The 26,422-nt window shown below is 37.8% G+C and overlaps 1 protein-coding gene across 5 annotated transcripts in view; it reads left to right on the forward strand.

Moving 5' to 3' along the window:
• The window catches only part of gpatch8 (G patch domain containing 8), a 196,523-nt gene that overhangs the window by 79,966 nt on the left and 90,135 nt on the right, over positions 1-26,422 (forward strand). For 4 of the 5 annotated variants that reach the window (XM_041173768.1, XM_041173770.1, XM_041173769.1 and 1 more), the window contains 2 exons: positions 12,867-12,934; positions 20,284-20,370. In XM_041173768.1, coding sequence (XP_041029702.1) covers positions 12,867-12,934; positions 20,284-20,370 — 155 coding nt within the window. Of the gene's footprint in view, positions 1-10,307; positions 10,353-12,866; positions 12,935-20,283; positions 20,371-26,422 lie in introns of all 5 variants that reach the window. The other variant, XM_041173772.1, reaches the window with a different exon arrangement.

A 26,422-nucleotide genomic window follows, 5' to 3' on the forward strand; every position in this document is an offset into this window, starting at 1 on the left:
AATGGCCTACTCCTGCTCCAATTTCCTATGTTCTACAGGTGTTAGACTGTTTTAAAAAATATTCCCTTCACCTCCCTAAAGATGGTAAGGGTAACTGGGGTATAGAAAAGCTTCTGATACCTCAGACATGTGCATTCTCCATTTAAAAACCTAGGCAGAGAACATCAGCAAACTGATGGTAAGTCATCATGACCTACCCCCTACTGTCCTCCACTCAACATGACCACTTTCAGTAGGAGTCACTGGATAATGTTTTCTTTTTGGTGCCCCTCCCTGGTTCTGGATAAAAGCCCTCATCATTGCTTTGACCAACATTGGCCCGCTAGCTTAGCACACTACAAGGACAAACCTGAACCTCATTAAGTGACATAGCATCACAGTGCATTTGCCCATTAAGCTGTAAGAGTCCAAGGTACTGGGCAATTCACACTTGAATTGTCCCTTGCTGGTTTCAGTTGCTGGAACTTGTGAAATTATCACATGATGAAGGATTAGCATCATCAAGAGTATCTGAAACTAGTATTGTTCCACAAGTGACAGTTTCATATAATGAAATCATTTGTTGACTAGAAAATTCTAGATTGAAATCTGGCACTGGGGAAGCATTTTCTTTATTTTTTTGAAAATACTCAGTGACTTCTGATAGTTGTTTGTGTTAATGTTCATCAGTTATAGTTTTAAACATTTCTATTCCTATGTTGTCTAGGAAGTGCCTGGAACATTCCCAGGACTAGCCAAGCAGCATAGTGTTTTATTATAATGACTCACTGTTCAAAACTAATTTATATGGTGACACACAAGGCTTTTGTAGTGTAATATAAAAATGTAATGCATTCATTGCCTTTTTGTGTTCCTCCGTATATTTATTTAAATGCATTTATTCCAGTGGTCTGTGCTGCTCACTAAAACAAAAACAATCCATTTTAATTTTTGTCTTTGTAGATGAGGTAAAAGAACTGGCAGGATGCCGTCATGCAATGGAAAATCTATTGTGTAATATACAAAGGAATTTTAATAATTGAGTTATTTTTACTAATTCCTTTTAAGTATGACTCCAGAAATGTTGGAAAACTTACTAAATTGATTGTATTGTAAAGTATTGGTAAAAATGCGCTGTTCATCTTCAGTTCTGTTAAGTGCCCTTTCACTCTCTAAACGTTGCCCACACATTATAAGAACATACTATTTGAAACTGTTTCTCCTCCCAAACCATTTTTGTTAAAATTATGTTTACTTTTGGCATGGAACATTCCAGCACTTTTAAAACAAAAACAAACAAACATATATACAGAAAATTTACCTAAATAAATATTGCAAATTGTGTTACTACATATGAAGATTGTCAGTAAAAGGCAGGTGCAAGTGCTTCAATGTTATTTTAAGCAAATTTTTACTTTGAAAATGTTGTCGACTACTTCCTGGCCCACTATTATTTAAAAATAGATTTTGCTTAATATCATAGGATTCTTGTGCTGAATTTTCAGCTAGGCTTCTTGCACTTTTGAATCCCAGTGCTGCTTTTAACTGGAACCTTATTGACACAATGGTAGTGGAGCATTTTTCCATTGGCAAGGAAAATCGATAGCCTGCATCACTTCAAGTATTAGATGATAATATGCCCATATTGGCACTGTCCGTGGAGTCTATAGACGTTATCGATGCTCCCCTTCAGCTGAAATGAAATATGTAAACTGGGCGAGATGAGAAGTTGGTGCCTTTTAAAGTGCATTAAAGCAATGTCTACTTGAGTGGCTTTGGGATTAACTGCAGAATGGGTAATCAGTTAGACTGTAATGTGTTGTCTGATTCGGCTCTTGTTGTCTAGAATTTACAATAATAAAACCAAACATTACCACTGATGCATCTCTTTTATCCTTGATCAAAATAATAACCATAAATGGTACAGTGCATGTCTGATAGGGGTGTCATTTGCCAAGTAATTAGAAGCATAATTGGATTTAAAGTGCAAAATTTAAATCATGCAAGATTTATGGTAGATGTGGCAGGAAGCCAGACAAATGCAAACTTTATTCCTGTATTATCGCTAAAGGCTCAAAAGTAATAAATACTCAGCATCAACTTCAGAACATAGCAATGTGCTTATTATGTTTATCTGAGTTTATGTATTGTAACCCTTCACTAATTTGGGGTTTAGCAGCTTTCGCTGAAGAGAAGTGCACCTGAGTGGAAAACTTCTGCATCACTCATTTCTCCACACGCTCTGACGGTTTTATAATTTATTGCCAGGCTTTTCACATTAAACATTTATGCTTGTGTTTTGTAACAAAAGACAAATAAAAATTTTGCAATTAACTTATTTATGTTTGGACAAAAATGTTTTGTCTGGGAAGTTAATGAAAAGAAACCTTAAACATACCTTATTGAGGAAAAATTTCTATTTAATTGTTTTTGAGAGCTATAGTAATTGTAGTCTTAATTTGGAAGAAATATTAGTGTTGGTTAGTAAAGTGACGATTCAAAAGATTTGCTGGAAGCACAATTAAATAATGAACTTATTGCCTATAAATTTTAAACAATTGCCACAAAAGCAAGCAAAAGAGATGAAATTCAATATTTTTTAATTTCTCTATAGACTACAAATTCTGAAGGGGGGTGGTGCAAGGAAGGAAGACTTGAGGCATAACTTAAATGCTGAATTTGAGTACCTTTTCATCAGGTTTAGGAACCTTGTGAAAATGGGTGGGTTTGGATTTTCCTGTGGATCAAGAAATATTGTTTCAAATATCAATAATATTTAACCAGCATTTTAAATTTCTTGAGTACTAGGTTCCATCAGAATATTTAACCAACCATTCTTTCAAAATAATCATTTTTGAAAAAGCATGGTTTTATTCATTGTGTCGCATGTTGTGCCAGCAAAGAAAATTGTGACTTCAATCTCTTACATTCTACAATAAAAACTTTTTTTGTAATCCCTGCTTTTTGGTATTAAAAGACTAAAACTGCTTTTTGTACCTTTCATTGGGGTGTTTCACATGTATATTTCTAGTTTTGGAGCATTCAAAATGCTCCTTGGAGTTTGATTTTTAACTGCTTTATATGTTGTTTCACAAAATTTTGGCTCTTGTTTTATATTGTAATGTTAACAAAATAATTTTGATTGCAATTATACATGTGTTTTGCATCTTTAAGCGTGTGGATGTTACAAGACTGAAATGAAGATAAACTATAAATGCTTCTATGAGGCCAAATGCACATGTCAACCATCTTAGTAAGGTTACACTGACTAAGGAAGCCCGTAGCAACAGTTAATCAAAGCCCACAGTCACTGCAAGGATATTGTCAGTCTGAGTCTGCCACCACCATCCATGAAGATTTTGCCAGTTTTTCCATAGGAACTGGCAATCCAGCCCCTTCCTATAGAGCTTGTCTAATCCCTTGATAATTGTGCAACTTACTTGAGTTTTGTTCACACGATTTAGATGAAATAATGTAAAACTGCTGTCAGTAGTAGGGCTTGAGATTTTAAAGTGAATTTTCTTCAAAATAAGTGGTATTTTGCATAAAAGGACAATATCCATCAAAACGAAAGTTGCATTTTCTTCATTGTTGGTTCTCTTAGGGTCTGGAGAAAAGTTAATACTGTTCTTTAATTTTTTGTTGAACTCCAAAATTTTACCCCTTGATGCTGTCATGAAGATATTAATGTATATAATGTTATTGGAAATTATTTTTAAAAATAGGTGTTTAGTCTGTGGGTGTGTCTTAATTGGATTAAAGCCAGCTAGCCTAGGTGCTTTAATGTATAGTAGTTTTGAGATGTGAACAGTTAAGTAGAGTGCATTTGTATTTTGTCAAATAGAGCATTCAAGAAGGGGAGTAAAATCTGGCACCTAGCTAGCAGAGACCAAGCAATGTTTCTATTATTAATAAAATTGGTACTATGTAAGGGGTTTTATTGTTAGAGGTGGAGTTCAAAGGGGCTGGTGATACAATGAGAATTTACATTCAAAGAGATGAGGGTTTTACAGACAGCAGTTTCGTGTGTGCAGAGCAGAGGCATGTAACATCAAATGCTGTAAGCACACCACTGTGTCTGCAAAGGAACCAAAATGAAAGGAACCTCATTTTGAATTTGTAATGTAAGAATGCTTCACCTAGACTCTGCTTAAAGCCTATGGGTTGCTGTTGCCTTAGTGGAGATTAGTTTGGGAATTTGTTAAAAGTTGTGATAATTTGTAGCCATGTGTAAATAGTTAACTTGTGTAAACTAATAAATGTATCATATAGTTTGATATAAAAACCTCTCGAGAACTGGTGGCTTTATGCCTGAATTCAGAGTTGCATCTCAAACATACCAAATGAAAATATAGGTTATGACAGTTGTTTAAAGTTTTAAAGTTAAAGGATTTTTAAATAACTCAGCTTTACCAACTGCTGGGTCATAACAATGTTTCATAGTTGTAAAAGTCAGATTCTGAAATCAATATTGGTGATTGTTAACCTAATTTTCTTACTGCAGTGTGTATTGTTTGTTTTGTTTAGTCTGCCAGAAGTTTACACTTGTTACTTTTCTGTCCATATTTCATGCATCTGTCAGTGAGTAGCAAAAGAACAATTACAGTAATAAAGTAAAAATCTCTCACTGAGTATCTTCCTTTATTCACCTTTTATCTACCTTCCCCCACTCCCCACCCCGACACCAAAATAATTAAAATGGCTGAACCTCAGGAACATAAATGCTCACAGATGCAGCAGTGTTAGATAATTCTTCACATACTCTCTTTTGCTTGAGTTAGCAGCATTAATTAATGTCTGATTGTATAGTTGATAGAAAAAGCTATCTCTTGCCTTTGCTTTCAGTGCATCTTGCTTTACATATATAATCTATATATCTATTTGAGCATAGATTTCTATATATAATGCAGCTTGTGCATTGTTTTCCATAACACTTTAGACATCATGTTATTACAGGTGCAAAATTACCATTAAAAGAAACAATTACTCAATTGCTTGGTGCTTCAGAATCGAAGCCTGTATTCTACCAAGTATTTTCCCATCTCCGATTTTCCTATCTCAAGCATTTATCCGAGACTTTGTTAATGATGAGATTGTGGTACATTAAAAGAATGTCGTTTGATTTTAGCAGCAGCATAATACACTGCTGCAATGGCACAGCTGAGCCTGCCACTGAGTTGTTCAAATGCTTAGTTGTTCAAATCCCAAAGGGAAACTTAAAACAACTGCCACAACTTGTTTTGCAATTTATATAAATGTTGAGATGCGTGCTCTGAATTCAGTAGTAATAAGACCACCAAGTCTTATAGGTTTTTACAAAACTTGCTTAAACATTTACTAATGAAAGAAATGAATTTAAATACATACAATATCTACAAATTACTGTTATGATAACTTCTAAACCCCTTACTTAATCTGACTCCCAGTTACACTTTCATTAAGGCAACAGTAAGATGCACAGATTTTAAAAGACCCAGGCAAAGTGAACAGTTGAATTCAAAGTGAGCTCTCCTAACTTCAACCCCTGGAAGCAGTGGTTTGGTACGTACAGGCTGGAGGTGTTTCACATTTGTTGAACCTTAGACTGCCTTCCCTTCTTTATACATATTATCCCCTTTGAATGCAAGTACCCATTGTTTCACTATGTCTCTGGACTTTACTTTCCTGATAATAAAAATCTCTCATAGCGCTAAGTTTTACCAGTAATCTTTGGGTAAAATAAATACTCTCTTTCTAAACTTCACCTGGCTAGGTGACACATTTCACTCCCTCTTTTGAAAACAATCAAGTCTGGTTTATTTAAAAATGCAAATGTTCCCTTGACACTTATGTTACTAAACTTCCCCCATGTTTACCTAAGTAACGTTTCAAACCTAACTTCTCTTGTTACATCAAAGTTGCCAGACTAGCTGCTCCTAATTCAATTATCGTCTCACACCCCCGCCCCCCCACTATTACTCTATTTTACAATAAATTCCAATAACATTATGGAAATTATTATATCTTCCTAACACCGCATTACAGAATGTATCCACACCCTCTTTATAAAATATTGGCACAGAATTTGTTGGAGCAGGGCATCATGAAATGTGCCCTGTTTTCGATCTTGTTGGTCACCCTTCAGCTTGGAAAAAAAAATTGACCCTGCAGATTCGTGGAGATGTGTTATCAAGAGGATCCCTGGTAAAGGTAAACGACAACACTAACAGTGTAGCTCCTTAACCAATGTGATTTAAGGATTTGAAAAAAAACTGGAATAACAGAAGGAAATAGGGTGAATTTGTGTCAAATTAGATTAAAAAGAGAAAGAGCGCAAAAGAAAGATTAGATTGAGAGAGAAAGTGATAGAAAGGAAAATGATTTACAAAAATTAAACTTTACAATCCTAGGCACAATCTACATCATGCAAGAATGAGACTCCATAGTTTATTATCCCTTTTTGTCCAGGGAGGTTGAGTAGCATTGCAGGAACATAAATCTAGTTATTAAAAGGGCTCTTACATTGTTAAGTACCAGCCCTGACTTTCAGTGGCTTGCCTAATTTATTTCAGCAGCACAAATGCCACAATTGTTTGAAGCACAGGCGAGTTTGATAGCCCAGCAAGAACAGGAGTTTGCCAGAGCTAGAGCAGCAAGAATCATTCAGCAGTTTGTGACAATTTATAAATCAACTCTGTATTTTTTCCTCATCACAAATTCCTGGATTATTTGCACACTAATAAAGGAGTGCACACACTAAGCTTGCTGTTATTTTCCCAGCAAATTCAGGGAAAATCTGAATCATCTTATTTCATCATGAGCACAAGAAAGATGTAACTTGGGCCAGGATTTTCCCTTGGCGATATTGGGGAGGTCCCACTCGCCAAGGGGAAAATGACACGGGATGACATCATCCCAGTCCCTTTAAGTACTTAGGAACGTGGGCGGACAGCGAAATCAGCTGTCTGCCTGCTGACCTGTCAATAGCCAATTAAGGCCATTGACAGGCGAATTAACCTTATTAAACACCCTGCCCGGCCAACCTTAAGGCTAGCGGGCAGGCCAGGAGCCCCAGCGTGCTGCAGATTATTAATGAAACTTCATCCATTGGCGGGATGAAGTTTCATGTCCGTTTTTTAAAAATTTAATAAAGTTTGTGTTTTTATTATTAACATGTCCCATCTCGTGTGACATTGTCACATGAGGGGGACATGTTAATAATTTTAATACTTATCTATTTTTAGAGTTTACTTGTCTCTCACGAATCTTCCTGAGACAGGACTTTGCCTCAGGGAGCAGTGTGCTTTTTCATGCGCATGTGTGAAAGAGCACACTTTGGCAGATGGGGATTCCCTCCACCCCTTGCGCAGTAAGTGTATAGCGCTTCCTGTCAGGCCGGCTGCTGGGTGGGCCTTAATTGGCCCGCCCACTCAAAATGGCGGCAGGCCCCATTTTGGCGGCGGGGTTCGGCTGCCCGATGGGGCCCATCCGCCCATCGAGTTAAGAATTCTGCCCTTGGTAATGATTTCCTTTTGTTATTGAACCTGACTGTTTGCAACTCTGGTGCTGCATTTGACCACAAAATTAGCTTCCAAACACACCCATGTCATCACTAAGACTGCCTACGTCCAGCACTGTAACATTGTCTGACTCTGTCCCTGCCTGAGCTTATTGCTGCTGAAACTTTCATCATCTTTTTATTACCTCCAGACTGCTCACCACGCTTCTGGCCAGCCTTTCATCTTCCACCATAAAATTAAGTTCTTGTAAAACTCTGCTGCGCATATCCTAATGCAGAAGGCCCATTCACATCACTCCAGTCCTCATTGACCTTTATTGGAATCTCTGTCTTGGAGGTTAAAGTCTATAGTGTTGTTGGAAGTTATTTTTAAATTAGACTTGCAGTAGGGTCTGTGTGTGGCTGTATTGGATTAAAGCCAGCTAGTCTGGGTGCTTTGATGTATAGCAGTTTGAGATGTTAATCAGATAAACCTATAAATAGAAGGTAAAACATACATTTGCAATTGTTGAATAAACTATTCAAAAGAATGGGTCAAATCTTGCACCTAGCTGGGAGACACCAAGCAATGTGTTTATATTACTAATAAAGTTGGTGGAATGAAAGGACTATTGTTAGGAGAGGTAAAATTTAAAAAACCTCGTAATACAATTGAAAATTTACATTCAAAGGGAAAACTAGGTATAAACCAAAAGGAGTTTGTGTGTGTGAGAGGCAGAGGCATTTAACGTCTAACCAACCTGAAAGCCTACAACTGTGTCTGCAAAGGAAACAAATTGAAAGGAGCCTCATTTTGAATTTGTAATGTTAAATGTGCTTTGCCTGGTGTCTGTTTAAAGTCTATAGGTTATTGTTGCCTTGGTGAAGATTTACCTGGGAGTGATTAATTTGGGGATTTGTTTAAAAGTTGTTACAGTAGTGATTTGTAGACATGTGTATGTGTTTAATTTCTTAAATTAATAAATGTTTAATTTGGTTTTATATAAAAAAAACTCAAGGCTTGGTGGTTTTATTCCTGAAATCAGAACTGCATCTCAAACATACCAATTGAAAATATAGGTTATGACAGTTATTCAAGTTTCCCTCTGGGATTTAAACAACTCAGCCTTTACCAACTGCTGTGTCATAACAAACTTGTTGGCCAACACATTGATATGTAAATATTTTGTCCTTGTTATCAAATCCCACCCCCTCCCCCCAACCCCACATGCCCACGCTCCTCCATATACGTGCGTAGTCCCCACTAATTCCAGCCTTTTGTCCATCCCTGATTTTAATCACTCAGTTATTGGTGGCCTTGCCTTCAGCTGCTGTGGCCCCAAGCTCTGGAATTCCATCCCTAAACCTCCTTTTTTTTTCTCCTTCAGGGCGTTTCCTTAAAACATAATTCTTTGACCAAACTTTTGGTCATCTGCCCTAATATCTCTCTATAGTTTCGTGTCAAATGTTATTTGATATCACTCCTGTAAAATGCTTTGAGATATTTAACTATTTTTAAGCTGCTGCATATTGTATTTACTCCTGTAAAAGCCAGTCTGTAAAATTCGATTCCATGATTTTTGGAGTAAAAAACATGATTTTTCATATGCCTCGTGTAAAAGTCGACCCTAGTGTTTTTTTTCAGGGACCAAAGCTCAAAAACCCCACAGCCAAAGGGTATGTGGGTTTGGGAAGAGAGAAGCCTTTGCTCTAAATGCTGAGGCTGCAATTGGAAAGACGAGTGAAACCAACCAATGTTTCTCAATATGGATAAAGATTAAAGAAAAAAATCCCAGCTGCCATAAAAGTTGCAAATTATAATTACAATGACGAGTTAGTAGCTGAGATTATAAATGCTGATTTATTTTATCTTTGTGAAAAGGAGGGAATATAGTCTGAAACTGCATAGTGCATGAGTAGAAGCTGGACTCGCTGATATCCTTTCTAGCCACTCGGTCACCTTGTCTGTCCAGTGTGGCCCAAATCAAGCATGCATGCCAATCCCTCAAACATTACTGTGTAAAAGTCAACCATTGACTTTTGTCATTCTCTTCATAAGAAGAAAGTAAATCAGCATTTATAATCTCAACCACTAACCCATTGTTGTAATTATATTTGTAACTTTTATGACAACTGGGATTTTTTTTTTTGCAAGCTTTAGCTATGTTGATAAGTATTGGTTGGTTTCACTCTTGTCTTTCCAATTGCAGCCTGAGAATTTAAAAAATTGGCCTCAAAAATATGGCTTTACATGAGTGTATGCTGGAAATGCAAGCTGCTGATGGAAAATTCTTCGCAATTAGGTGGTCAGGCAGATTCTCAATTTTTATATAGTTACAAGATTGTGTCAAAAATGTAACCATTATTTTCTTATCAATGAAAGTCGGAGCACTAATATCTGTTCCAAAGTCACATGGGTTCCAAAGTTCAAGAGCACAGTGGTATATTTTGATGGCCACAAACATGTCATTACTCTTGGTACCTTGTCATCAAATAGTGAAACTTTTCTGAAGCAGTTGCTTTTGAAGAATCTGATTATATATTTCTGTTTGGATTTAGACCTTCCAGGTTCTGTGATATGTTACATCTTGAATTCTTCAAATAGAAAACATGGAGTGAAAATGTACTTAAAAACAGGAGATGAAAAGCTGCATTACTTCCTAGCATACTGCCAAAAAAGGGAAATGGACTTATGGGGCAGGGAAAAACAGTGCTAAGAATGTCATAATCCTGCTGTATGCCAAGCTGAAGCTGTCCCTGTCTTCACTAATACCTTATACTGTCCTCTTTTGCTAAACAACACTTGTTTCTTCACTATTCACACCTAATAAATGGTATTTCTTTTTTACAGCATTTTGATCGCGGAGATGTTGTGGTGATGGTAAACTTAGCAGTGGTAATTTTTTTTTCAGACTGAATTACTATCCCTCTTTGTCATCAGTGCACCAATATGAAAGGCTTATTTTCCTTCTCTGTTTAGCGTTCATTCTGCTGCTTGATATTCATTACCTTTTTTTCTTAGTAAAGTTATTTAAAATGCATCTGTCCTGAGTGTTAATTGTTGTCCATTAGGAAGTAACTGCTGAGAAGAGACTTGTTTGTGTTTCTTAAAAATTCAAATCCAATCAATATCAACTTCTAATATTGTCCAAGAGTTGATTTTACCCATTTGCTGGGCACTTGCACCTGCTACTGCAAACAAATACATAAATAAAAAGCCATTCACGAGTGCTATTAATAATTGTATGAGAAATATTATGTTAATCTGTACAGCAACCTAGTCTGAGTCCCTTCATCATGCACCCCCAAAAGGGTTATACAAGTCAATGAATTCTATAACATGTTTTGTAATATTCATTTTGTACAGATTAAATTTGCACCCAGTTGTCTAACATGCTATTTTGTGAATTGGCTTGCACTTAAATCAGTAAAGCTGATTAAAACGTGCTTATAAATTGTTTGGTAAATCCTGCAAATCAAATTACATCATTTTGCTGTCTAGAAATTAGCTTATATTTCTCTAAAATAGTTGAGCATCTAAGGTAAGTAGCCTGTTCTGTCACAGCTCAGCAAACAGCTGCTGAGCGTGTACTTCTGACTTAGATATGTGGTAGTAAAGTGCTAGGCTGTCCCATTTGCTTTGTTTGGCTGATTGAGTGGATAAAAGATTTGTATGACTCTTAAACATAGTTGGATTAGTATTGTTGAAAGTTTAATTTTCTTTGCAAAAAGCCCTTTTCACAGCTTAGACTTCTATGGTTGGTCTAAAATTTGGAAGTATTTCAGTGGTATGCAAATTGCTATTCGTAAATTTATAAATTGTCTATCACTGCTTATATTCAATTATAATTTGATGAATGCTAATTTTTGGATCACTGGGATAATATTCCTTAATGTTCGACCATAAAAACCTGCATGCAGAAAGAAGTATGTGCTTAGTACTTTCTAAGCCCAACCTTATCAAATGTGTATAAAGTGAAGCCTCTGGTGGAATTGGTAATAGATAATCACTAGATTTATGTACATACTTCATCCAATGTTTGGATTAAAATGTGTTGCTTTAAAACTACTTAATTAGATCTAGTAAAATGTTCAAATGTTTTGTACACTTACTCTTCAACTTGATTGTTGAATGGTGACAGATAAAATTCTGACTCCTCTCCTGATTTACCCTTGGGGAAAATTAAGCCCTGTAATATGGTTTGTTAAATTTCAGTTTAAAGGATTGTTAATTACATTGATTCCAAACTCTATGAGGGCCCACTTCAGCAAAGTCTATCTTATCACTGATATAACCTCATGAAAAAAACAGAGCCTTAGTCATTCACTGCTTCAATGATTTTTCCTATTAATACATTCAGCTTTGTGGGTCAGCAAATTTATTCATGTGAACATAAAATTATATTAAATTTCTGTTGGTAGCTGTTTTAGTGATTTCCCAAACCCCACTCTCTTTTCTTGAGCAAAATATTTGGAATTAATTGCAAGTGAACATCCTAAAAGGCATCATTATCATTTACAATTTGATATCTATCAGTGGCATTCAGGAATCTAATAAGTAGCACATAATGATAATTAAGTCTATTGTGATATCACACTGCTCATTTTTCATTCATCTATCAAGGATCTTCTAAACTGCCTCTAATTTATGACATCAACTTGTTCTGTGCAAAGCTATTCAATCTATTGTGGAACCATGCACGAGTGTGCACGCGCACATGCGGCGCAAGTATAAACACACCCATGCAAGCATGTGAACACACACACCCATCTCAATTCCCTCACATTATGTAAAATCTTCACAAGACTTCAGCTTGTGATTGCAAAGTTGTCTTCTATTTGCCATCTTCCTTTCCCCTTCCCCTGTACTGCCAGCACACAAAAAAAAAGGAAAATTTAGAATTGTTATCAATTAAAAGATGCCTGTTTAGGAAAAAGGTCAGAATAAATTCTTGGCTGGTACATCACCTGAATCCATAAGAAAAGTAAATGTACATGTTTTCCCCTGTCCTTGTTTAAGAAGTTAAATCTAGCTGTATAATAATGTCATAGCATTTTAAATTACTACATTTATGAAAAATTAACCCATTCAATGCATTTGTAACTTCCGTTTTTAGCATGGTATATGATGACATGGTAAAATAGATTCTTCACATTGTTTCAATTTGAGTAAAATGATTAGTTTGCGGATATTGCACCTGCACATTATCTAATTTTCACTACATTAAAAAAAAACTTGTGATGAGTGCTGATAAAACTCTAAGCTGTGAGAATGGCTTCTGTTTGGTTCACTGTAGCTTTCTGGCCTCTGCACTCTAAGGCAAGATCTTTACCCACCAGACCCTCTGAGCGAGTAATTATAATTAAATGCTGTTATACTCGTTACAACTATCTTGTTTTCCTTTTTTAGGAAGGACAGATCCCATCCCTATTATTGTCAAGTATGATGTCATGGGTATGGGCCGCATGGAAATGGAGGTAAGATTGCAAGACTTAGAAAATACGATGCAGAATGTTTGCTGTTATCTGTTGAGAATTTGGAACTTACTGTTTGATAATTTTAACACTACTTTGTATTGGTCTGACCAGCAGGACCAGGGAGAGAGGTAATGGGCCCTGGTGCTTCTCCAGCTTTCGGGCCCCTTATTCCCCACCCTTTACCCTTTAACCCCCCCCCTCCCAACCATGCAGAATATCTTTTGCCCTTTCAGGGTTCACCAAGCAATCACAGGTCCTAGTAAAATGATAACACCCATTGTTGGCATCTGGTTGCAGATATCGCCGGATTATATATGCAGCATGGGCCATTAGTTTTAAGAGCAGCAACAATGTAATGCAGTGTTAGTTTTTGTGTGCAGCCTATAGGTGATTCCACCGTGACTATTAAACAAAGCAGAGAGTAAAAATTTTACTTTAACAGCATCGTGCAACATTGTTAATTTGACAGGAAAATATCCGATTAGTTATGTATAACACTGTGCGGCCAGTAACACTGATTTGGTTATATAGTGCCCCAGCTCTCATTAACATGTTCTGCATATTGCATCATATGAACACGATGACAGTAAATTCATATTTGCGGGAAAGATTCAATACTTGCAAGCCATATAAACTGTACAAGATCTTTTCCATTCTGTAGAGGTGGTAGAAGGCTTTCTCCTGTTGAATGCATGATATTCAATATAATTATTTCAAACGAGGTATAATTGGATTCAATTTTATCAGTAATCTCACAGGGTAGTGAGATCAGGGACTCCAGTGCAACAGAGTAGAATGATTGAACAACATAGGTCTTCACTGTCAGTGAGAAGCATTGGAGTCCTCTGGTGTCCTCTATCTGACACAACGTTTAAGAGACCAGAGGACAAAGACTGGTTCACAATTGTACCTGTGTTTTCTTGATCAGCAAGCCTGAAGACTCTGATGATTGCTGCTTCTCACTGCAATATATTTTCAATATCTATCATGCCACACTTTATCACAGTATTTCAATACCTCAAAAAATGATAAAAGAACCAAGATAGAGTGGGCTAATAGGTACATAGACAAAAGGACAAGATATAAGTCGATGGAAAAGAATGTTGAGAATCATGTGCAGTATAAAACAGGTTACTGATTTGTTATGGCTCCATTACACACTCCTGTCTTGGCAATTTCACCCCACAAAGCCTGCTTAGTAAACTTACTATTTAGCAACAAAATAAACAGAACTCCAGCCATGATTCCATCCTCTGCTCAGCTCATCTCATCTATCCAAATGACATACAAACATATTAGGAACAGGAGTAAGCCATTCAGCCCCTCAAGCCTGCTCTGCCATTTGATAACATTGCCCCCATTATATCAGTGACTACAACTCAAAAGTGCTTAATTGGCTGTAAGGTGATTTGGGACATCATGAAATGTTCTGTATAAATATAAGTTTTGTCTTTCTTTACACCTGCATGTAGTAAGCAGAGTGATTGTGGCAATGGTGAAATTGAAGGCTCAGTGCTTATTCCCCAAAGATAATTAATCCCAGAGCAATCAGCTGATGTTAGGAATGTGGCTACAAAGAAGTCATAACATTTACAAAACAATTCAACTCTTTAGTTAATACGGCCATACCATTCTGACTTCTCTGGTGCCAACTCTCAATATATCATAAATGGTATCTGCCCCTTTTATGCAAATGACACTATCCCCAGGATTTGTCAATCAAACATCTACCAGCAGCTCAGGAAAAATGTAGATTGAATTGTTCCGAATTTTTCAGAGAAGAATGATATACATAACTTCAGTACAGCTTTAATGGGCTATTTTAAATTATGTTGTACACTCTGAATTTACTGACTATGTGGGGTGAACCTAGAATAACCTTTCTTTAAACAATCTCCTAGCGACAACTAGGGATTTAATTCCCAGACTTTGCAAGAGTAATAAAATAAGTGAAAGTGAGTTAGCACTCTGTTTTGCATCACTTCCGGTTTCTATTTCCTTACATTTGTTTTGATGAGGCCCAAGATTCTCGCCTCTGGTACCTCAACACAGCATGTCATCAGATTTGTGCCTACTTTATGGCATAATGAAAATTTAGACGACTGTTTATAAGCTGGTTTAAATTCAAAAGAGATTTTTGAGAAGTGTACTGTATTTAATTTTGTAGTACTAAATCTGAAAAGTGCCCTCCTCTCACTCCCCCCCACATCGCAACCACCCCTTACCCTCCTCACCCCACCTGCACCTCCCAGATCGGAAGCAGCAGCCGTTCCTGTTTGCAGCTACTGTCAGTGACACTGACCTGAAAGACTGACAGTTGAGATTTTTTTAAAGGCATCCCTTTCAGGCAGGCTGCTCAGCCTGGACTCTGTTTAAAACACTGAGCCCAGCCACCAGATACAATCTGTAAAACCACCCCCCACCCCCCCGGCCCTGACCTGCAGAGGCTGTCGTCTGTGTCTGAATAAAACGTTGTAACTGAAGTATCATAGAAATAGGAATAGGCCATTTGCCCCTTCAAGCCTTCATTAAAAGTGGCCTGGCTTGATATGAAACCAAGCAATAAATGCTGGAATCACTTGTCAGTCTCCATCTCGAGAAAATTTCAGGTGGATCTTCTGTCAGAAGCCTAACGAAGGGTCTGCACCTGAAATACTAGTTTGTCTTTTCTCTCCACAGATGTGGAGTGACCTGCTGAATCTTCGCAGCATATATTGGTTTTATGTCAGACTTCCTACATCTGTATTTATCTTTTACAGAATCATAGAATTGTTGCAGTGCAGAGGAGGCTATTTGGTCCATTGTGTTTGCACCAGCTCTCCAAATGAGCAGTTCACTTGGTACCACTCTCCCACCTTCTCCCCATAACCCTGTGCATTCTTCCTTTTCAGATAACTGTTTAATTACCTTTTTTAATGCTTCGTTTGAGCCTGCCTGTGCCTTACACTCAGGCAGTGCTTTCCAGACCTTAACCACACGCTGCGTGGAAAAGTTTTTTCTCATATCGCTTTTGCTACTTTTGCCAATTAATTTATATCTGTGCCCTCTCGTTCTCGATCCTTTCATGAGTGGAAACGGTTTCTCCCTATCTACTTCATCCAGAGCCCTCATGAACTTCTTGATATGAACTTCCAGAAGGCCATCGCTGTTTAATTAGGTTTATAGTTGTCTTCATCAAATGGTGGGAAACTGGCACAGTGGGGGGGTTAACACACATAAGGTTATTTATTAAAAGAGTAGGGTGTGTAAAGTGAAGAAAAGGATAAGCAATCATTCTAAAACGTAAGATTAGGAAATTGCGGCTGATGTGCTTGCCACCTATAGTCGCGACTCTGCAACAGGGGAGGTAATGTTGAAGGAAACGCGAGATGAGAAAGGATTTTGAATTTAATACACGAGCTGGTTCCAAGAAATTTAATTCAAGTTTCAAAGCCAGTATTGTCCATTTACTGATACCAGCTATTAGTAGTTGTTGAGAGATGGTGATTTGTGACTGACCATCTGATTATGATATTCGACTGGATTGATAATTTTTTTTTCTCTGCAAGCTGTCCATTAAAGATGCAAGTTTCAAAGCCTGTAATGAAATCTCAGTAAAAAACCGTCCTATGTTGATGCTTATAGTTTCCTTGAGGATTTCAGCCAGAAATAACAAACCGCATAGCCTCATATGAGATGGAGAACTCTGAAACTAGGCCAGTAAGGTGAGGTCGAAGTTATTGATGCAAAATTCAGACTACTTTGAGTTTCTGAGCTATGTAGTAAGGATAGGCTTTATCCCTCAGTCATTTATGTGTCATGACTATTCTGACATGCTTAACTAGATTTTAATCATACTAAGTTGCTTTTGCAGTTGACTGCTGAGAGCTGTTCATCTCTGTAAATGTACAACTTATACTCCTGTTACTTCAAAATATCTTATTGTATTAGTAATACTATATTCACTAGCCTTTCTACACAAGAGTCACAGCTTTAATTTCAGAAATCCATGACTAGAATTGCCGAGCTAGTCATTTCTTGATATTCAGAATTTGGATTTTATGAAATAGTAATAACCAGACTGAAATAGCTGAATCATGTTTTTCTTAACAAATGTTAGTTATTCAAGTATTTAACAAATGATTTAGATAGAATAGTAGCTTTGACCAATATTAAATCGATTGGTGCATCTATTTTATATTGAGATAACCGATCCAAGTTAGAATTTCATAATGCCTCAATACAGTGTGCCACTCCATCTAGTGGTCTGATTGCAAACTGTGAAAACCTGGCAATGTAAACGCAAGTCCGAAACTTTGAGTTTATAAAAATCTGTTATGAGAATCCTTATCTTTGCAGTCAAAAAAAACAGCTGTGGCTGGAATTAAATACTACTGAACTTAGAAGCTTGTAAAGTTAGGTTTCATTTTATTAGATTTTAATTTCCAGAAAAATAAGTTGAAGTCAGAAAATAGGTATTTTCCCTAAATTAAAATGATTCTTCTACACCAACAATTTAACCAGTCAGTTATGGAAATTAAAATGTGGTTTTGCGAAGTTTATTTCGGCGGTCTTATATTTTCTTTAATTCCATACACTTAACGAGTGATATATACTGATTATTGTCATGAGTAAAATTGGTGTATTTGTAAAAAAAACAAGAGAAATAAAAAATAGGAGGAAATGTTAAACAGTCACTTCTGCCCCACCCTGAAGTTTCATGCCTAGCTCCTTCTTCCTTGACACCTTCCCCATTCCCTCCACTTCAGAACACTTCGTAAAACCCTTGGGCCGTAACCTCCAAATAGCATTGGAAGCTGGCCCGCAAGAATTAGAAGAAATACATACCTACTTACCTGGTCTTCAAAATTATGTTGGCACTTCCGTTCACTGGAGCTGTTTGGGGCCTGCATTGAAAGGCTCTTCACAGGCCCCCGCAAAGTCTAGCTCCAGCGAATTCAAGGTCATGCCACTCTTTTTTAACAACACTTGCTTGGGGTCGGTCTGGGTCTTTACAATAGTCACTCAGAAGTTAGAAGATTTCATTTAAGGTTTAAGGTTTTAATTCTTCTAATCTTTTCTGAGCAATTATTGATATAAAAACATAAAAAGAAAAAAACTGCGGATGCTGGAAATCCAAAACAAAAACAGAATTACCTGGGAAAAATTCAGCAGGTCTGGCAGCATCGGCGGAGAAGAAAAGAGTTGACGTTTCGAGTCCTCATGACCCTTCGACAGAACTGACAGAACTATTGGTATAACCCTGGCGGAACCATCCAAAGTTTGCAATTTAAACCGCATTTTTGGATGGTTCCCAGCACAACGCAATTGTCTAGAGGAAGTGTACACTTCTGGGCAATTGCTGTGCAAACTCTTACCTGGGAACTTCCCAGAGGGATGTCCCAGTGTGTCTTTGGGGTACACCTAAATAGTCGCTGGGGAGCACAGAAGTTACGGGCCCTTGCTTTCAGCTTTGCTTTCAATCTGCCCATCCCATATTGTTGCCTTCAGTTTTCCTTCCTTTGTGATGCCCGTTATCTCTCCTATCTTGTAAGCACTCTTGACAATTGAAAAAAATATATAAATTATATTTTAATAGCCTCTTCTCCCTATGCACACTTATGGCAACGTTGACTTGTTTTGGGAGTCACAAACTGCTGCATTGTCGAAAATTATCAATTATACAAATCCCAGCCTTGTGCCAAACGGCCATCTTGAACTAATATCTATAGCATAAGATTTTAAACAATTTGAACGTCTACCATAACAGATGGGTTTGGGAAGGCATTAGAGAAAATAAATCTTCAAGATCTTTACATGTTTAGGCAGTCAATTGTCAGAGGAACAAACTGATGATTGAATTCAAGTCCCAGGGTTGGCTCTCTTCTGAAATTGTTTTAGATCCCTTTAGATCAGCTTCATCGATTCTAGGCAAGATCATTAGTTGAATGCTCATGGAAGCAGCATGAAATAGCCAAAGTTGATTTTGGATATCGCCCATCTTGTATTACACTCCCACTTATCTTGTTCTCCAACTACATATTTATTGCGCAGCTGCTAGGAAATGCCTACCGTTACGACCACGTGAGGAGGGGTAAAAATTGACTCCCCTAATTTAGCTCCAGATCTGGCTGTAACTGGGCTTAGTTGTGAATTTAGTGAGGATGTGCTTTGCCAATACTGCAGGGGTCCGACTATATATGCTTTCATATTATAAAGAATTAACCAGACCAGCTTTGAGTTTAAATCAAAGGAAAAGATAAGTTTATTGACTCCACTTCCCAAATTTATTTTAAAATTAGGTAAATCATTACTCATTCATACAGCACGCACATTTCTTGGGCCCCACACACACACATTAGTTCAGATGATAGAAAATGATGATAGACTAAAGATTTTTACAGTTCATGAAAAGAAGAAGCAATCCAAGAAATATACAGCTAACTCTCCTTTTGCTAGCCTTGATGCGTGATTCCACATTGCGGCTGTTTTGTTTGGGTGTCTTCCTGGGTGTAGCTGTACAGAGCGAATTTCCATATTTTATTTCCAAATGATCTTGGTTTTCAGTAGATTTTCTCTACTTGGGATGGTTATTCTGCAATATCCATGCACAATACTTCTGCGAGAGAGAGAGAAAGACACATGATTCTATGCAGCCTTTCAGTATATCCTTCCAATCTCTGCTTCTGGTGACCTTTCTTTGGCTGGGTAAACCAATTCTTTAAAGTCCTGCTGGTTGTATATTCCAGAGAAATTCGATTACCATGTCTGCGTGGTCATTGTGTTGTAGAACAAGTATTTACATTTTTGTTGTCTTATCTCTGAAACTTTTGAGCTAATGTGAAAATCAAGAAGAGATGGGGCCTTTCAGACTCCTCAGGTTTGAGTGCCTGTTCCCTTTAAATCCCACTTGGGTGGAATGCAAGTTGTGTATTATGGCTGGCTAGCAGACCCCATGGTCTTAATAAAATTACAGTTTATTTATTAAAATCCAGTCAAGAGAAAGAGGCAGTAGTATATTTTTCTTTTAAAAAAAAACCATTCTTGTGACACTGCAAAGGTGAAAACCAGGGCTGGTAAAGAATAGAACAGATTAGTTAAGTAATCATTTGTCAGATATTTATATGTACTTTGAAAATACTTGGTATCTTTCAATCCCTAAATAAAGTTACATTTTAAGGAAATCAATCAATCCTGTTGAAAAAAGCTAATTTAACTTGAGGCGACGAACGCTTTACGTGTTTAGAATGGGTTGAATCAAGTTTTGATATTTGTTCCACTCCATTTATATTGATGACCCATTTTATTAAAATGTAAACATTTGTTATGATTAAACTGACTATAACAAATGCATCTTTCTCTTGTCATAGCTTGATTATGCAGATGATGCAACAGAACGACGCCGTGTTATGGAGGTGGAGAAGCAGGACACTGAAGAACTCCGCCAAAAGTACAAGGTAATAAGCAGATATTTGCAGATAGTCTGCATTGTTGAAGGTCCAGTGTCTCCCTTAATGTGTGTATGATCAACACTTATTATGTAGAAAATAAATGCTGGCTGAGCATGCTTGTGCTTTCATGTGCTCTTCAATTGTTTCCTCTCCTGCCAGGACTTGTGATGTTGCATCTCAGCTCTGTGCTTGTGTTTTGAAATAAAGCAATTTTCCTGGTTTTATTGACCACTAGAAGTGCTGAGAATTCACAACAATTAATATCTCATTATTGCACTCTTATTAAAATTGGCTCTAGACCAGCTAATATTGAATCTATAGTGTAAGACCTTTCAAGATTTTATTATAAAAAGCTACATGCGGTTCTAAAAGTTGAAATTATGTTCTGAATTTCTGATCTCTGATTTGAAGCGTTGGGGAAAAAAAGGATTCTTAAAGCATGCTCAACAAGTTAATGCTTTTTAACATTAGTTAAGAGTAAATGGTGAAATGGTGGTTTAATGTTCTGAGAGAAGATCTTGTTTTTCATTGTTGGAATGTGGGCTTTGTTGGCAGAGCAAATTCCTCATCACTTAGTTGCCTATGAGAAAGTGCTGGTGAGCAGTCTTTCTGAACTGCTGCGTTCTTTGTGTTTAAGGCCCTCGCACAATGCTGTCTGGTAAAGAATTGAAAAACTTTGGCCCAGCAATGGTGAAGTAATGGTAATATAGGTACAAGTCGGGATTCTGTGAGACTTGATGGGGAACTTGAGGTGATGGATTTCTCATGCCCCGACTGCCCTGGGTGGTGTATGCTGCTCCCCTAATCTGTGCTGAATTAGCTGATCTCAACTTGTTGACTTTGGGTAGCACAGTGGTTTCAACTGTTGTCCATATCACTGGATTTTGGAGGGGCAAATAGGCGGTGGCTCCAGTTTTTGAATTTTTTTTATTCTTTCACATGGGCATCAGTGACAATACCAGCATTTGTTGACCATCCCTAATTGGCATTCAGAAGGTGATGGTGAGCCACTGGCTTGAACTATATGGTGATGATACACCCACAGTACTTTTAGGAAGGGAGTTCCAGGATTTTGACCCAGTGACAATGAAGGATTAGTGAATATAGTTCCAAGCCAAGATAGTTGGAAGGGGACTTGCAAGTGATAGTGTTCCCATGCAGTTGCTGCCCTTTTCCTCCTAGATGGTAGAGGTCGCAGGTTTGGAAGAGGTTCGATGAGTTGTTGCAATGCATGTTGTATATGGTACTCACTGCTGCTGATGTGCATTGGTAATGAAGGGAGTGACTGTTTAAGTTGGCAAATGGGGTGCCAGTCAAGCAGGCTGCTTTGTCCTGGATGGCCTCAAGCTTCTTGAGTGTTGCTGGAGCTGTACTCATCCGGGCAAGTGGAGAGTATTCCATCAAACTCCTGACTAATGCCTTGTAGTTGGTGTGCAGGCTTTGGAAGTCAGGAGGTAAGTTACTCTCTGTAGAATTTCCAGCCTTTGGCCTGCTCTTGTAGCCACAGTACCTGGCTGGTCCAGTTCAGTTCCTAGTCAGTGCGACCCACAGGATGTAAATAGTGGGAGCTACCCTGATGGTAATGCCTTTGAATGTCAAGCAAAGATGGTTAGATTCTCTCTTGTTGGAGTTGGTCATTTCCTGGCACTTGTGTGGCCTGAATGTTGCTTGACACTTATCAGCTCAAGCCTGAATGCTGTCTGCCTCTTGCTGCATATGGACACGGATTGCCTTAGTAACTGAAGAGTCGCGAAAAGTGTTGAATTGGCCTTATGATGGAGCAACGACCATTGATGAAGCAGCTGAAGATGGTTGGCCATTGGACCCTACCCTAAGGAACTCCTGCAACGATGTCCTGGAACTGAGATGATTGGCTTCCGACAACCACAGTCATCTTTCTTTGTGCTGGGTATGAATTGAGTCAGTGGAAAATTTTTCCCTTGATTCCCATTGACTTCAGTTTTGCTGGGGCTTCTTGATATGCATTCAGTCAATGCTGCTTTGATGTCAGGAGCAGGTACTGTCACCTCACCTCTCGAGTTCAGCTCTTTTGTCCATATTTGGACCAAGGTGTAATGAGGTCAGGAGCCGTGTGGCCCTGGTGGAACCAAACTGCGTGTCAGTGAGCAGGTTATTGCTCTGTAAGTGCCACTTGATAGCACTGTTGTCAATTCCTTCCATCACTTTGCTGATGGTCGAGAGGCAGCTGATGGGGCGGTAGTTGGCTGAATTGGATTTGTCCTTTTTATGGACAGGACAAACCTGCACCATTTTCCACATTGATGGATAGATGCCAGTGTTGTTGCTGTACTGGAACAGATTGACTGGGGGGCGTAGCTTGTTCTGGAGCACTGGTCTTCAGTACTATTGCTGGAATGTTGTCAAGGCCCGTAGCCTTTGCAGTATCTAGCTGTTTCTTGATATCACGTGGATGAATTGAATTGGCTGAAGACTGGCATTTGTGATGCTAAGGACCTTAGGAGGAGTGGATGGATCATCCACTAGGCACTTATGGCTGAAGATGGTTGCAAATGCTTCAGCCTCATCTTTTGCACTGATGCGCTGGGCCCAGTCGTCATTGAGGCTGAGGATATTTGTCGAGCCTCCAACTCCTCAGTAAGTTCTTTAATTGTCCACCACCATTCACAACTGGATGTGACAGGACTGCAGAGCTTTGATCTGATCTGCTGGTTGTGGGATCACTGAATTCAGTCTGTTGCATGCTTCTTCCACTATTTGGCGTGAAAGTGGTCCTGTGCTGACATCTTATTTTTATATATGCCTGGTGCTGCTCCTAGCATGCCCTCCTGCGTTCTCCATTGAACAAGGATTGATGGTATTGGTATAGTGAGGGATGTGCTGGGCCATGAAATTAGAATATAGTTGAATACAGTTCTGCTGACAGCCCACATTTCCTTGTGGATGCCCTGTTTTGGGTTGCTAGATCTGTTCTAAATCTATCCCATTTAGCACAATGGTAGTGCTACACAAAACGTTGGAGGGTATCCTTAACAGGACTTCACCTCCTCAAGAACTGGGCATGGTTATTCCAACCAATACTGTCATGGGTTGATTAATCTGTAACAGGTTGATTGGTGAGGATAAGGACAAGTAGGTTTTTTCCTCTTGGTTTCCTCACCACCAACTGGAGGCCCAGTCTTGTGGTTATGAAAGACGCAGCTGTGACCTGGGTCTGGAAGTTGCAGAATAGGATGGGATGAAACTATGGGGGCAATTATAATTAGGTTGGATCAAAGAGCCAGTGGAAATCAGTGGAGGCAGGGCTACTCATGAAAAGTATTTGGTGTAGAGCAAGATGTTATCCAGTCACCCTGGATGCTTGGGAGATTTTGGAGGCTGGAGCTATTTGATGCATTGCTTTGTTATTTTGATACAAAAATAACCTTGTGGCATCCTAATAACATTAAAGATCTGTATAACTAGAAAATCTTATATTCATTGTCCTAAAAACTTTCAAAATTACTTTGATATAGCGTTAAATTAACGTGAAAGGTTCAGAGCCTCAGGAAAATTTGAATGCAATTGAACTTGTGGTAGAAGTAATATTTTCCAAAAGTGTAGAGAGTAGTCAGACCAGAGATTGCCACTAGAGGTCAGAAATTTGATCAAAAAGGAAATTAATTTGATGGCCTGGATTGAAAACTAAAAAGGTTGTCTATAAAGTGTTATTTACAATAATACAATATGATTCAAGTATTTATTCTGCTTTTGTGAGCAAAGATCAAGAAAGTTTATCTGCAGAGATGCTTTATTATTTAATAATTTGTAGTAATGCAAGTCAGTGAGCTTTCTAAAAGATTGACAGATTAATTAGGTCCTGATGAGGGCATGCTTAATCCACTCACTTTCTTTGGCTGTTTTGAGGTTTACAAAGTGCTGCTTCCTATTGTGCTAAGCTAAATAAGTGACTTATTGATGCAGGCCCATATTTGCAAAGCAGCACATTAACCATTATTGATCCAATCTCTAGTTGCAGCATAGATTACCTTGGATATCTTTTGCATGTTAACAAAGTACATTAAAGTGCTTTTCTTATTTGAAAATGAAATATGAAAGGAATTTTTTCAGCTGTTACATCAATGACCTTCCTTCCGTCATAAGGTCAGTGGTAGAAATTTTATGAAGGTGCAGTAATGATTATTGCTTCATAGCATAATAAAAATATTTATTTTTGTCCCAAACAAAAGTATAAATTTTTTTAAGCATACAAAGGATCATTATTAAGCCTAACACCAACGCCTCAAAAGGAATTGTTTGATACTTACTGGATAGGTTTATTGCCATTAGGGGATTGATTTTTAACCAGCTGTTTGATCAGTTTGGTTGAGGAATTTTGTGCCTAGGCAAACTTATGCACAAGTGGTTTGTTTAAAGGGTGGAGAGGGGTTGGGGGGGGCGAAACGGGAAATTCAAATGTTCTGGAAAAATTAAGTACAGCCAAGAGGGGAAATGTCTTATTACCAGATTTGACTATTGTAATCCTAACTTTCTGTTCAGTGCAAATAACCTGCTCCAGTCCTGAAGGTATTGCATTATGACTCCGTATTCTCTCTCACATTCAGATAGTGTGAATCTAATGGCCTCATTAAAACTTCACAAATCTTTCACTGTTCAGTTCAGATTTTCCAATAATCGAGACCGGCTTTCATTTTTGCAGATATACTGATTTGATAATTCTGTTCATTGATTAAATATTAGGGCTGAATTGAACATATAAATTAAATTAAAAGCTGGATTCCCCACAACACTTGATATCCTTTTAAGTTGAGATATCAAAAATTTGTGTTCAAAAGTCATGAACCATTATGGATGACTAAAGCATGATATCCTCACTTAATCTGTGTCTCAGTCTGCATAAGAATAGGATTTTTTCATAGGTTGTTTGCAGGCCTTGTGGGACAGTGCAAAGCAGTTTCCTTTTTACGAAGGCTAAATAAATACGGTAAATATTGTGAACTGGTTTGTACCCCATATCCAGAAATCTCAGGTTCATTTAGTATATAATTTATACAGTCATTTTCAGTTGCATTTTTCAGTTGGTCAGTACTGGGGTCCTTCTAGGAACTTAAAGTGCTTTTCTTATGCAGAAATGAAATGTGATGAAAGGAATTTTTTTGAGTGTGCATATAATTGTGCCTTGTTTAAATTTGATTGGAGCTGTATGAATGGATTGGGGAGGGTTGAGGGCATTTGTCTGAGGCGGTGTTGCACTTAATGTTGCAAATAACACAAGTAAAAATGACATTCAACAAAATGTCACCCAGTTCTTTGAAGCTTCTTCATTCTGAAATGTTAATTATGGTTAAGATGTCAGTGAAATATTTTGCATTTTTATTTGATGGACGCAATGTTAAGGAACACTGAAACCAAGTGGCAACTTTTTCAACTGTCAGATAAATCGGTCCTTCACAATTTATCTTCCTTTTAGTAAAAACTGCAGAATTATCAGAGTATGGGCATATGCATTGGCATGCTAATGAGTTACTGACATCAGAACTTCAGTGAAATATTAATTTTGTGGGGGTGTCTATTATAAACAGTCAAAATTTAGAATATAGCTTTTGATTCAATTTTGATATCGATTAAATCTAAGTATCAAACAGTCTGCAGATGAGCATAGGTAAGAAATAATTTAAGGACACCGTTGAACCATAACTGCACCTGTTTTTACAGCATTGGATAGGACTTTTTTGTACATGTTCAAATTGTGGTGAATTTTTATTTTGATCAGATTGAAGAATGTCAGTGTTAAGGAGCAGCCCACCTCTGAGAAGCCAATTGTTGCATCAAAATATTCCCAGCCCAAGTTTCGATAACTACATATGTTGCCTCAATATTATGTTTAACACTAAGCTCAGAACTGCATAATTCCAAATTTCTCTATTCCTTCACAGACTTCTAAGTTTTTAGATTACCGTCAAAAGCAGGCAGTCAGATCTACGTAGGCCTCGGCACTTGGTTGGTCTGCCCTATTGGTTTCATATTAGACCCCCATAGCTGTCAGAAGGGGAGAGAGGGAAATGACTTTTATACAGTA

The sequence above is a fragment of the Carcharodon carcharias genome, chromosome 23 (assembly GCF_017639515.1).
Source record: "Carcharodon carcharias isolate sCarCar2 chromosome 23, sCarCar2.pri, whole genome shotgun sequence".
NCBI lineage: Eukaryota > Metazoa > Chordata > Chondrichthyes > Lamniformes > Lamnidae > Carcharodon > Carcharodon carcharias.